Source organism: Herpailurus yagouaroundi, unplaced genomic scaffold, assembly GCF_014898765.1.
Source record: "Herpailurus yagouaroundi ecotype Mexico unplaced genomic scaffold, PumYag 141, whole genome shotgun sequence".
Classification (NCBI taxonomy): Eukaryota; Metazoa; Chordata; class Mammalia; order Carnivora; family Felidae; genus Herpailurus; species Herpailurus yagouaroundi.
Window position 1 is genome coordinate 9525223 of NW_024412396.1, and position 12279 is coordinate 9537501.

Below are 12279 nucleotides of genomic sequence, written 5' to 3' on the forward strand. Positions count from 1 at the left end.
TACTACGTGGCAATGAGAAAGAATGAAATATGGCCCTTTGTAGCAACATGGATGGAACTGGAGAGTGTGATGCTAAGTGAAATAAGCCATACAGAGAAAGACAGATATCATATGTTTTCACTCTTATGTGGATCCTGAGAAACTTCACAGGAACCCATGGGGGAGGGGAAGGAAAAAAAAAAAAAAAGGTTAGAGTGGGAGAGAGCCAAAGCATAAGAGACTGTTGAGAACTGAGAACAAACTAAGGGTTGATGGGGGGTGGTAGGGAGGAGAGGGTGGATCATGGTGATTAATTCTTTTTATATGCTGTTGAATTAGATTTGTTAGTATCTTGTTGAGAATTTTTGCATCCATATTCACCATGGATATTGGCCTGTAGTTCCCTTTTTTTGCTGGGTCTCTGTCTGGGTTGGGAATCAAAGTAATGCTGGCTTCATAGAATGAGTCTGGAAGTTTTCCTTCCCTTTCTATTTTTTGGAACAGCTTAAGAAGGAAAGGTTTTATCTCTGCTTTAAATGTCTGGTAGAATTCCCCAGGGAAGCCATCTGGTCCTAGACTCTTATTTGTTGGGAGATTTTTGATAACTGATTGAATTTCTTCGCTGGTTATGGGTCTGTTCAAGTTTTCTGTTTCTCCCTGTTTGAGTTTTGGAAGTGTGTGGTGCTTCTTCCAGGTTGGCGTATAAGTTTTTATAGTATTCCCTGATAATTGCTTGTATTTCTGAGGTATTGGTTGCAATAATTCCATTTTTATTCATGATTTTATCTATTTGGGTCCTCTCCCTTTTCTTTTTTGAGAAGCCTGGCTAGAGCTTTATTCATTTTATTTATTTTTTCAAAATTAACTCTTGGTTTCATTGATCTGCTGTACTATTTTTTTAGATTCTTTATTATTTATTTCTGCTCTGATCTTTATTATTTCTCTTCTTCTGCTGGGTTTGGAGTGTCTTTGCTGTTCTGCTTCTGTTTCCTTTAGGTGTGCTATTAGATTTTGTATTTGGTATTTTTATTGTTTCTTGAGATAGGTTTGGACTACAATGTATTTTCCTCTCAGGACTGCCTTCGCTGCATCCCAAAGCGTTTGAATTGTTGTAGTTTCATTTTCATTTGTTTCCATGTATTTTTTGATTTCCTCTCTAATTGCCTGGTTGACCCATTCATTCTTTAACCTCCATGCTTTTTTGGAGGTTTTCCAGACTTTTTCCTGTGGTTGATTTCAAGTTTCATAGCATTGTGGTCTGAAAGTGTGCATGGTATGATCTCAATTCTTTTATACTTATGAAGGGCTGTTTTGTGACCCAGTATGTGATCTATCTTGGAGAATGTTCCATGTGCACTCGAGAAGAAAGAATATTCTGTTGCTTTGGGATGCAGTGTTCTAATATATCTGTCAAGTCCATCTGATCCAATATATCATTCAGGGTTCTTGTTTCTTTCTTTTTTTTTTTTTTTTTTTAATTTTTTTTTTCAACGTTTATTTATTTTTGGGACAGAGAGAGACAGAGCATGAACGAGGGAGGAGCAGAGAGAGAGGGAGACACAGAACCGGAAACAGGCTCCAGACTCTGAGCCATCAGCCCAGAGCCCGATGCAGGGCTCGAACTCACGGACTGCAAGATCGTGACCTGGCTGAAGTCGGACGCTTAACCGACTGCGCCACCCAGGCGCCCCCAGGGTTCTTGTTTCTTTATTGATCCTGTGTCTAGATGATCTCTGCATTGTTGTAAGTGGAGTATTAAAGTACCCTGCAATTACCACATTCTTATCAGTAAGGTTGCTTATGTTTGTGATTGTTTTATACATTTGGTGGCTTCCATATTTGGTGCATAGACATTTATAATTGTTAGCTCTTCCTGATGGATAGACCCTGTAATTATTATATAATACCCTTCTTCATCTCTTGGTAGAGCCTTTAATTTAAAGTCTAGTTTGTCTGATATAAGTATGGCTACTCCAGCTTTCATTTGGCTTCCAGTAGCATGGTAGATAGTTCTCCATCCCCTCACTTTCAATCTGAAGGTGTCCTCAGGTCTAAAATGAGTCTCTTGTAGACAGCAAATAGATGGGTCTTGTTTTTTTTATCCATTCTGATACCTTGTATCTTTTGGTTGGAGCATTTAGTCCATTTACAAAGATAGGTTTTAGAGTCATTGGGATATCTGTAAGCTTTTATACTTGTAGTAGTGTCTCTGGTACTTTGTGGTCCTTGCAGCATTTCACTCACAAAGTCCCCCTTAGCATCTCTTATAGGGCTGATTTAGTGGTGATGAATTCCTTAAGTTTTTGTTTGTTTGGGAAGACCTTTATCTCTCCTTCTATTCTAAATGACAGACTTTCTGGATAAAGGATTCTCAGCTGCATATTTTTTCTGTTCATCACATTGAAGATTTCCTGCCATTCCTTTCTGGCCTGCCAAGTTTCAGTAGATAGGTCTATGGCTACTCTTATGGGTCTACCTGCTATGGCTGCCTCCATTTTATTTTGCACCTCATAGCATTTTTTAATTCATCATGACTATTTTTTAGTCCCTTGATCTCTTTAGCAATAGATTCTCTGCTGTCCTGTATGCTTTTTTCAAGCCCAGCAATTAATTTTATGACTATTATTCTAAATCCTTGTTCTGTTACATTTCTTAAATCGGTTTTGATCAATTCATTAGCTGTCACTACTTCCTGGAGTTTCTTTTGAGGAAAATTCTTCCGTTTCTTCATTTTGGCTAGTTTTCTGTCTCTTACGTGTTTTAAAAACTTGTGTGTCCTGTTTCCGATTCTGTGTCTCCCTCTCTCTCTGCCCCTCCCCCGTTCATGCTCTGTCTCTCTCTGTCCCAAAAATAAATAAACGTTGAAAAAAAAAAAAATTAAAAAAAAAAAAAACTTGTGTGCTCTGCACCTGTGAGCACCACTGTATTAAAGGAGGGTCATATGCTGTCCAGGGCCTCACCCTTCAGGACGTGTTTTTTGGGGGATTGTTACTTGCTCTCTGTGTTTGTGACTTTGGTTATTTTATTACCCTACTTGTAGTAATATTTTGTACCCTCCACGAGGTGTGCTTTGATTTGGAGTAGCCCTGTAAAGGAAAACAGGTAGACAAACAGGAGACAAAAACACACAAACACACAAATTACACAAACAAATAAACAAAAACCTAAAGACTAAAACCAAAAACCCAAAAACACCAACTACAAGTAAAGAAGAGGGTGGAGGCGGTGCTGATGGAAGAGCATATACAAAGAAAGAAATGACAGAAGTGGGGGGAAGGGGGGGTGGTGGGGGGCGGGGAGAAAAAATAAACATTGATTAGGCAGAGAGACTAAAAGGCTTAATCCAGAGAGAGAAAGGAAAATAAAGAAGGAGGTGGGGAAAACGAAATGAAAATCAAATTACCCAGAGAAACTATATGACTTGATTATTCCAGAGAGAAAGAGAGAGAGAGAGAGAGGAGTGTAAAGAAGTAGGTGTAGAACATGTATGAAGACAGTGGATTAAATATGCCTGTTGAGACAGACCAATAACCAGAGTAGCCAGCCTAGGGGAGGGAAGAGAGAAGGAGCAGGAATGGGGGGTGGAGGGTGAAGAATAGATTTGTATATCCAGAATTGACCTAGAGTTAATCTGGGTCAATGCTGCAGTGCTTGTAGGTAGTAGCTGTCCACAGGGTCTGTGCCACTCTGGTGGATGTGCAGTTACCCAGTACAAGGGGGCATGGTTTGGCGTTTTCTGGACCCACCTCCATTATGGGCCAAGGGAGTGATCCCTGAGGCCCTGCCTTGGAGTAGTGGTGGGTGGGAATGGTGATCTCCCAGTGTCTTCTCCACGGAGCCAGACCTGGTGGACTCCGTTGGAGTCATCCGCACTGTGCTGCGGGTGCAGACGGGGGCGGTCCTTCTTGCTCCACCAACTCCCATGACCCTGCGCTTGGCTAGGATTCAGAGTCCTGCTCCATGAGCTCTGGCGCTGGGGAAGCGCCCCTCAATGTGGCGTTACGTGGTCCGGCTGGCTTTGCCTGTGCTGCCACACTACAGGGAGGACTGACTTCTATTGAGGATTGAGAGCCGCTGCCCTCACTGTGAGCCCCGGGGTGGCGGATGCAGGCAGGCTTTGTCTTTTCCCATAGCACTTCAGGGAAATGGCCACCTTATTCTCCTGCAGTCTGCACCCTCGGCCCAGCCACCACGCCTGGGGGTAGTGGACGCAGGCAGGTTCTGTGCTATCATGCAGCCTTCCAGGGAGGGAACCACTTTCGCCAGCTGTGGACTGAGTTTCTGACCTACAACCGCACCTAGGCCTGGCTCCCCTCCTCACCAGGTGCACAAACAGGGAGCCGGCCCCAGTCCGAAGAAAGCCCTGCAGTTAGAGATCAGATCCCTCTCAGTCTCAGTGCAAGGTCTTACTCCTGTCCAGCTCTGGTCCTGCACTTCCCGAGCCACTCTTTCTCTTCCCTTTGTTTTTCCACAGAAGAGGGTTCCTCCCCTCCGTGTCCACACGGCCTTTTTTATCTCCCCCAGTTCGCAATTACCCACCTATCTTTTTTCCAGCTTTCCCATTTTCTTCCTAGTAGATTCAGTCTCTTTTCCTCCCAGGCTCTGGTGTTCAAGGTCCTTTGGCTTCTACACTTGTTTATTTAAGAGACACAGGATGTATGGATCCCCCTACTTCGCCATGTTGGCCCCCTCAACTCAAAGCACTCCTGTTTTTTAAAGATGTGTGATTACAGTATATTGGATCCTAAGTGTAGTTCAAAGTTTTATGCTTTGAAGATTGATGCTCTGTTGATCCTGTAGTCTTTATTAACACAAAACCCCTTGGACAACACTGTATTGGACTAGTTTGAGGCATTTGCCTAAAAGTCAAGTATGATGTAAACTTCTACTTCCTTAATCTAAGCTGTTCATAGGAAGCTCCTAATAAAAGTGTGTAGACTACATAAGAGCCAAGAAAACAACCTTGACTTCATTCATTTTTTAAAATGGTATTGTTTCATTGTATTTCCATATTCATTGCTATTTCTGAGCTTGAATTAAAATGTTATTTAAGGGAGGGGCTCCTGGGTGGCTTAGTTGGTTAAGCGTCTCATTCTTTTTTTAGTGCTCTGACTTTATTTATTTATTTTGAAAGAGAGAAAGCGCATGTGCTAGCAGGGGAGGGGCAGAGACAGAGGGAGAGAGAGAATCCCAAGCAGCCTCCATGCTGTCAGTGCAGAACTCAACATGGGGCTTGATCTCACAAACAATGAGATCATGACCTGAGCCAAAACCAAGAGTTAGATGCTTAACTGACTGAGTCACCCAGATGCACCCCAAACATCTAAGTCTTGATTTCAGCTCAGGTTATGATCTCACAGTTGGTGAATTCAGGTCCCACATTGAGCTCCGTGCCATCAGTGTGGAGCCTGCTTAGGATTCTTTCTCTAGCCCTCCGTCTCTGCCCCTCCCATGCTCTCTCTTCTCTCTCAAAATAAATAAATAAACTTAAAAAATGTTTAAGGGAAAGAAGAGTATATGTTACTTGCCATATACTAATCTAGCATTAGGTTGCTACCATTTTTTCCCCCTTATATCCCACTTGCTTAGTATGTAGGATTTTGAGATTTTTATCTATGTTTATGATGCAGCATTGTATAGAGATTTTCTTTTTAAATTAAATGATTCTTAGAAGTATTCCAAGTTAGATTTTTCCTTCCTTTTTTCTTAATGTCTTCACATATTTTTCTTTTCTCTTCCTTCTTTTATCATTGACCAAAGTTCAGGGTTTCTAAAACAGTGCTTTCTCAAAGAAATAAAGTGTGAACTACAGATGTAATTTTAGGTTTTCCCATAGCCACATTAAAAACATAAAAAGGAACAGATGAAATTTATTTTAATATATTTTATATAACTCTATAAATCAAATTATTGGCATTTTAACATCAATTTAAAACTAATTATTTTATATTCTCTTTATATATTAAGTCTTAAAAATTTGGTGTATGTTGTACTTACATCACATCTCAATTCTGACTAGTTACTTTTCCAGATAATCAGTGGCCACATGTGACCAGTATCAACTGTATTCGACATCCTGTTTCTAAATCATTACGTCTCAAGTTCTTTGCTAGTTTAGAGAATGAATAAATTGGAAATGTCTGCATATAGTCAGCAGTGTATCTGTAGGGGCTTTTTTAGCCCATGATTCCTAGAGTAATAAGGAATTTTGCTTTAATAAAAATGAACTAGCTTATCAGAGTGTCACTGACATTGCTGAATCTGTACAGAATACCTTGGCATCTGAATTAGGATATGTTGGGTAGTGCTGTTCAATATAAAAGAGCCCTTGAACCTCCGTGTATTAAAATAACATATCTATATTCACAGTATTCTTTGTTTCTTGTCCAATGTGGATGGGCAAGGAGAAACTCTTATTTTTCATAATCACTCCCAAATTAAGGGTGATAAGGCCCCATCTCAACACGTACTTTCACAATCACTGTGGCAAGGGGCAAAAATTTGCAGGTTGTATTCATTGTTATGGATAAAATTTTAAGATTTTTTTAGGCAGTATTTCTTTTTTTTTTTTTTTTTTTTTTTTTCAATGTTTATTTTTTTTTGGGACAGAGAGAGACAGAGCATGAACGGGGGAGGGGCAGGGAGAGAGGGAGACACAGAATCGGAAACAGGCTCCAGGCTCTGAGCCATCAGCCCAGAGCCCGACGCGGGGCTCGAACTCACGGACCGCGAGATCGTGACCTGGCTGAAGTCGGACGCTTAACCGACTGCGCCACCCAGGCGCCCCAGGCAATATTTCATATAAAAAGACAAAGTTACGGAGTCCTATAATGAACCTCCATTTGCATCACTCAGTTTCCCAGGCAATATGCATCTTATCTCAGGCATTATATGATCTATGCATACATACTACAGCATTTATCTTTAAAGAAGGACCATAATTTTATTATCATACCTAACAAAATTAACAATTATTCTTTGGTAGTATCTCATATTATCTCTGTATTCAGCATTTCCTAATTGTTTCAAAGATGCATCTTTACAATTGGTTTGTTCAAACAGGGATCCAAACAGTATCTGTACATTGCATTGGTTGATATATCTTTAAGTTTCTCAATTTATAGTAATTCCTCTGTTTCCATTCCTTTTTTATTGCTGTTTTTTGGTTGAAGGAATAGGAATAGTTTTCTAAAGAATTTCCTCCGTTTCTGTGTTTGGTTGATTGTATTCTTGTGGGACGCAATTTGACATGGTTCTCTATCCCCAGTATTTTCTGTAAAATGATCTAGACACTTGATTAGATTTGTCTCAATTCTTTGACAAAATAAAAGTTACTTTTATTTTACTTTGCTGTTTTCTCATGTGAGTATAAATCTTAGCTCTGCATAAATGGGTGTCACCTATTTCATCAAAATGTAATTTTGTTAACATTAGCTCTGTTTGGGTCTACTGGTCTACTTTAACTTGTAAAAGGAAACCAATACTGCTGAAGACTTACCCATGTTTTTAGCACTTCTCAATGTTATTTATTTATAACCCGTGATTGGGGACACCATTGTCCAGTCTTCTAAGTCAAGAAAGTATGAATATCAGAGGGAACAGTTTCGACTCTGCCTGTTAAAACTAATTCTGTTGTCTTGTATTTGTGTATAAATATTCAGTTTCTTTAATATGACTAAGTACAGCACAGAATGTTCTAATTTCCCAATTTTGAAGACCAAAATTTTTCTTATTTGCCTGGCTGTAATGCAAACAATGGAAGTGTTCTTGCCATTATTATGTTATTTCTCAACACACAGTTGCAGGGTATGGTCTAATGTACTAGACTCTATATTGTTGACCTACTTTTATCAAGAGGAAATTAAGTTAGAATGACTAAAATTAACAACTCAGGAAGCAACAGATGTTGGTGAAGATGAGGAGAAAGGGGGACCCTTTCGTACTGCTGGTGGGAATGCTAACTGTTGCAGCCACTCTAGAAAACAGTATGGAGATTCCCCTAAAAATTAAAAATAGAACCACTCTGTGACCTGGCAGTTGCACTACTAGGTATTTATCCAAAGGACGCAAAAATGCTAATTCAAAGGGGCACGTGCATCACGATGTTTATAGCAGCACTATTGACAATAGCCAAATTATACACACATACACACACACAATGGAATATTACTCAGCAGTCAAAAAGAATGAAATCTTGCCATTTGCAGCAACATGGATGGAACTAGAGTGTATTATGCTCAGTGAAAGACGTCAGTCACAGAGAGACAAACATGATTTCACTTATACGTGGAATTTAAGATGCAAAACAGACGAACATAAGGGAAGAGAAGCAAAAATAATACAAAAACAGAGGGGGACAAATCATAAGAGACTCTTAAATACAGAGAACAATCTGAAGGTTTCTAGAGGGGTGTTCGGTGGGGGGATGGGCCAAATGGGTGATGGGCGTTAAGGAGCGCACTTGGGATAAACACTGGGTGCTGTATGTAAGTGATGAATCACTAAATTCTACTCTTAAAATCATTATTACACTGTTACCTAACTTGGATTTAAATTTAGAAAAATAATAAAAGAGGAGATTAAGTTACAATCAGTATTTAATCTGCTAGGACCTAGAAGTTTAATTATTAATTAAAAACTTCTAGGGGTGCCTGGGTGGTTCAGCGGTTAAGCATCTGACTTGGGCTCAGGTCACGATCTCACAGTTCCCAGGTTCAAGCCCCATGTCGGGCTCTGTGCTAACAGCCCAGAGCCTGGAGCCTGCTTTGGATTCTGTATCTCTCTTGCTCTCTATATCTCTGCCCCTCCCCTGCTGGTGTGCTCTCTCTCTCGCTCTCTCTCTCTCTCTCAAAAATAAATATTAAAAAAAAAACCCTTTCTATCTTAGAACTAAGATGATAACGTAGTCATATTAGATAATTTCTCCACATAATTTCTTTTTTTGCTTGTCATTCATTTACTCATTTACTGATGGCCATATTTTGTCTTTGGCTCACTATTCTTCAGAGTAGAGTTGAACCATAAAATACTGTTATTACACGAAGGAATTCCCTGGGTCTAATGCAAGAAGGAAGGGAAAGGATAGAAAAAATACTTTCTAAAAGTTTAAAAATTATATTTAAGACTATGTTTGTTACTAGAAACAGGCATTAGGAGGCCTGTTTAAATAAATGGATTATGTCCAAATGTTGGACTCCTATACAACCATGATAAAGATGAGGTAGATGTAAATGCAGAGGTAGAGAAAAAACTCTAAAATACATTATTGGGGCGCGTGGGTGGCTCAGTTCGTTAAGCATCTGACACTTGATTTCGGCTCAGATTATTAACTCACAGCTCATGAGACTGAGTCCCATGTTGGGCTGTATGTTGGCAGCACAAAGCCTGCTTGGGATTCTCTTTCTCCCCCTCTTTCTGCCCTTCCCCCATGTGTGCTCACACACGCTGTCTCTTTCAAAGTAAATAAACTTAAAAAAAAGAATATGTTATTTAAAAAAAAATAAAATACTTTGTTAAGTGAGAAAAGCAAGGTACAAAATATGCATAATGTAATCTAACTCTTTAAAATTAAAAGGATATGTCTATGCTGCCATATGCAAAAATATTTTTCTAGGAGTATACACAACCTTAACATGATTTTTATATATTTTTTTAAGTTTTAATCATTTGCATCTACTATTTTAATTAAAATACATAAACATTTGAAAGTACATTTTGTGTAACAAAACATTAGAAAGAGGTCTTTAAATTTCAGATGTGTATTTTGTCTTTATTAGAAATACTAGAAAAGACAGCAAGAATCTGTTGATTATGTTCCTCATTGTAGGAAATGTTATGGTTCTTAAATTGTTACTTAAAAAAAGATCACTTTTTCCTAGGATTTCCATTTAAACAGAGTTAATTTGGAAGAATCTTCAGGAGTAGAAAATTCTCCAGCTGGTGCTCGACCAAAGAGAAAAAACAAGAAGTCTTATGATTTAACTCCAGTTGATAAATTTTGGCAGAAACATAAAGGAAGGTAAGTAAGAAAAGTATCAGTAAGTGAAAGATTCACCCCTTAAAAAGAAATGAAGATGTCATATGACAATGAATTTGATTAAAAAAATCAAAAAGATAATAGTGGTTCATCTACACAAGAGGTAGCCATAACTAAATAGTCTGTAGAGATGTCTTTATTGCTTGATTTCTTCCTGATTCCTATGTTGTTTTTTGTTGGTTGTTTTTTAGGGGCCACTTGCCTGTTCATTAAAACCATACTATATGATTTGGTAGATTTTATAGGTATTTTTTTTAAATTGTGTTGCTATCCATTGACCCTCTACAAGACCATTTCTGTCTTTCATTAAAATAGGTTTTTGTGACAGGAAAACATTGAAGTGTAATTTTCCCTCTTTGTTCCGTATCTGCCTTCATACAAACACAGTTTTAGATAACTGTGGAGAGAGAATAGCTAAGCCTGAAAATCAGATTTGTTTAAAGCACATTAGAAATAATAATTTGCTTTGTGATTTATTGTAGGCAGATATATAGATCCCATGTGTTGCTATGTCCCTTTAAAGTTTAAGGTATTTAATGGCCTCATTAATTGTTATAAAAGTTATCTAGTGGTCCTTATGGCTAGGGAAGTCATTCTAAACAAACAAACCAAAAATATCCTTTTTCTCTGAGAAAAAGAATGCTGCTCATCAACAATTACAGAAGTATAATGTTATTTATTATTACTATTATTTTGAGTATTTCAAGCATTACTGTACCTATATATGTGTCCATGTTCGTGATATGGCTATTCCTTTTGGCCTCATTTATGTTTAAAGAGAAGTAAAATAATAGGATTGATTCAATCAGCTGGATTTTTTGTGTGCTTTATCTATTTATAACTTTTTTTTTTTTTTTTAACACTGGAAAGTCACATTGCTTATAACAAGGAATTTTATTTTCTCTGCAAAGAAAAGTCATGGTTTTCCTCTTTCTGCTGTGGCAGTTTAGGTACTAATATGATTGATTTTATTTATTTTTATTTTTTATTTTTTAATATAATTTATTGTCAAATGGCCTTCCTTCCATACAACACCCAGTGCTTATCCCAACAAGTGCCTTCCTCATTGCCCATCACCCACTTTCCCCGCTCCCCCAACCCTCTCAACCCTCAGTTTGTTCTGTGTATTTATGAGTCTCTTATGGTTTGCCTCCCTCCCTCTCTGTTTGTAACTTTTTTTCCCTCTTCACCTCCCCCATGGTCTCCTGTTAAGTTTCTTAAGATCCACATATGAGTGAAAACATATGGTATCTGTCTTTCTCTGACTTATTTCACTTAGCATAATACTATTATAATTGATTTTAAATGATTTTCTTCTCTTTAGAATTCCATAGTCTGTATTTTTTTCCATAGTGGCAAAGAACAAGAAATTACATTTACGTTATTTATAGAGTATTTTAAATGCAGAGTATTTTAAAGTTAACTTGAAGATTCACACTTTTGGGGGGGCGACTGGGTGGCTCAGTCAGTTGAGCATCTGACTCCTGATTTCTGCTCAGGTCATGATCTCACAGTTCCTGATTTCTGCTCAGGTCATGATCTCACAGTTCGTGAGATAGAGCCCCGTGTCAGCTCTTTGCTGACAGCTTGGAGCTTGCTTGGGATTCTTTCTCTCCCTCTCTCTGCCATTTCCACGCTGTATCTCACTCTCTCTCTCAAAATAAATAAATAAACTTTAAAAAAAGATTCACATTTTCTAATAGAAAAAAGCTTAAGAAAAAAATGTCTTCATTCAAATATGGAAGATTTGACTATTTTCTTTAGACTATATATTTAGGAACAATCTAAGAAGTCAGTTGAATAGTAAGATATTTAATTCTTTGTAAGTAATTGTAGCCCTGAATAACTCTCACTCTAAAGATTGTAGTACAATATTAGAGAAATACAGTAATAGTAATGTATGTGCACAGATACTGGGAGATTGTGTAGAATAAAAGAAGTAACTTAAATCTTTCTGAGCTTCATTTTCCTCATCAGTAAAATGTAGGGATGATAATTCTACAAATCTATTGCCCTATTTGAGAGGGTTGTTATGAAGACAAAGTGAAAAATATAAAGAAGTAACTTTCCCAGAGTCCTCTAGTTATCATTGGTAAAAACAAGAATAAAGGCCAGTCCTGGCAGATCCCAAAGGTCCTGGTCTTAATTATTAATAGTATGTACCTCACCAAGACCGTGGTTAGATTAGATGAGAAATTGAGACAGATTTTTAGCATTGTGTTTGGCATAGAGTGAGCACTCTGTAAATGTAAGCAGTTATTGTT

At 38.1% G+C, this 12279-nt stretch overlaps 1 protein-coding gene across 2 annotated transcripts in view; it reads left to right on the plus strand.

The window, feature by feature from the left end:
* SCFD1 (sec1 family domain containing 1) overlaps positions 1–12279 on the plus strand; it is a 124051-nt gene that overhangs the window by 40937 nt on the left and 70835 nt on the right. For both annotated transcript variants that reach the window (XM_040476855.1, XM_040476854.1), the window contains exon 11: positions 9858–9997. In XM_040476855.1, the coding sequence (XP_040332789.1) occupies positions 9858–9997 (140 nt within the window). The remainder of the gene's footprint in view (positions 1–9857; positions 9998–12279) is intronic.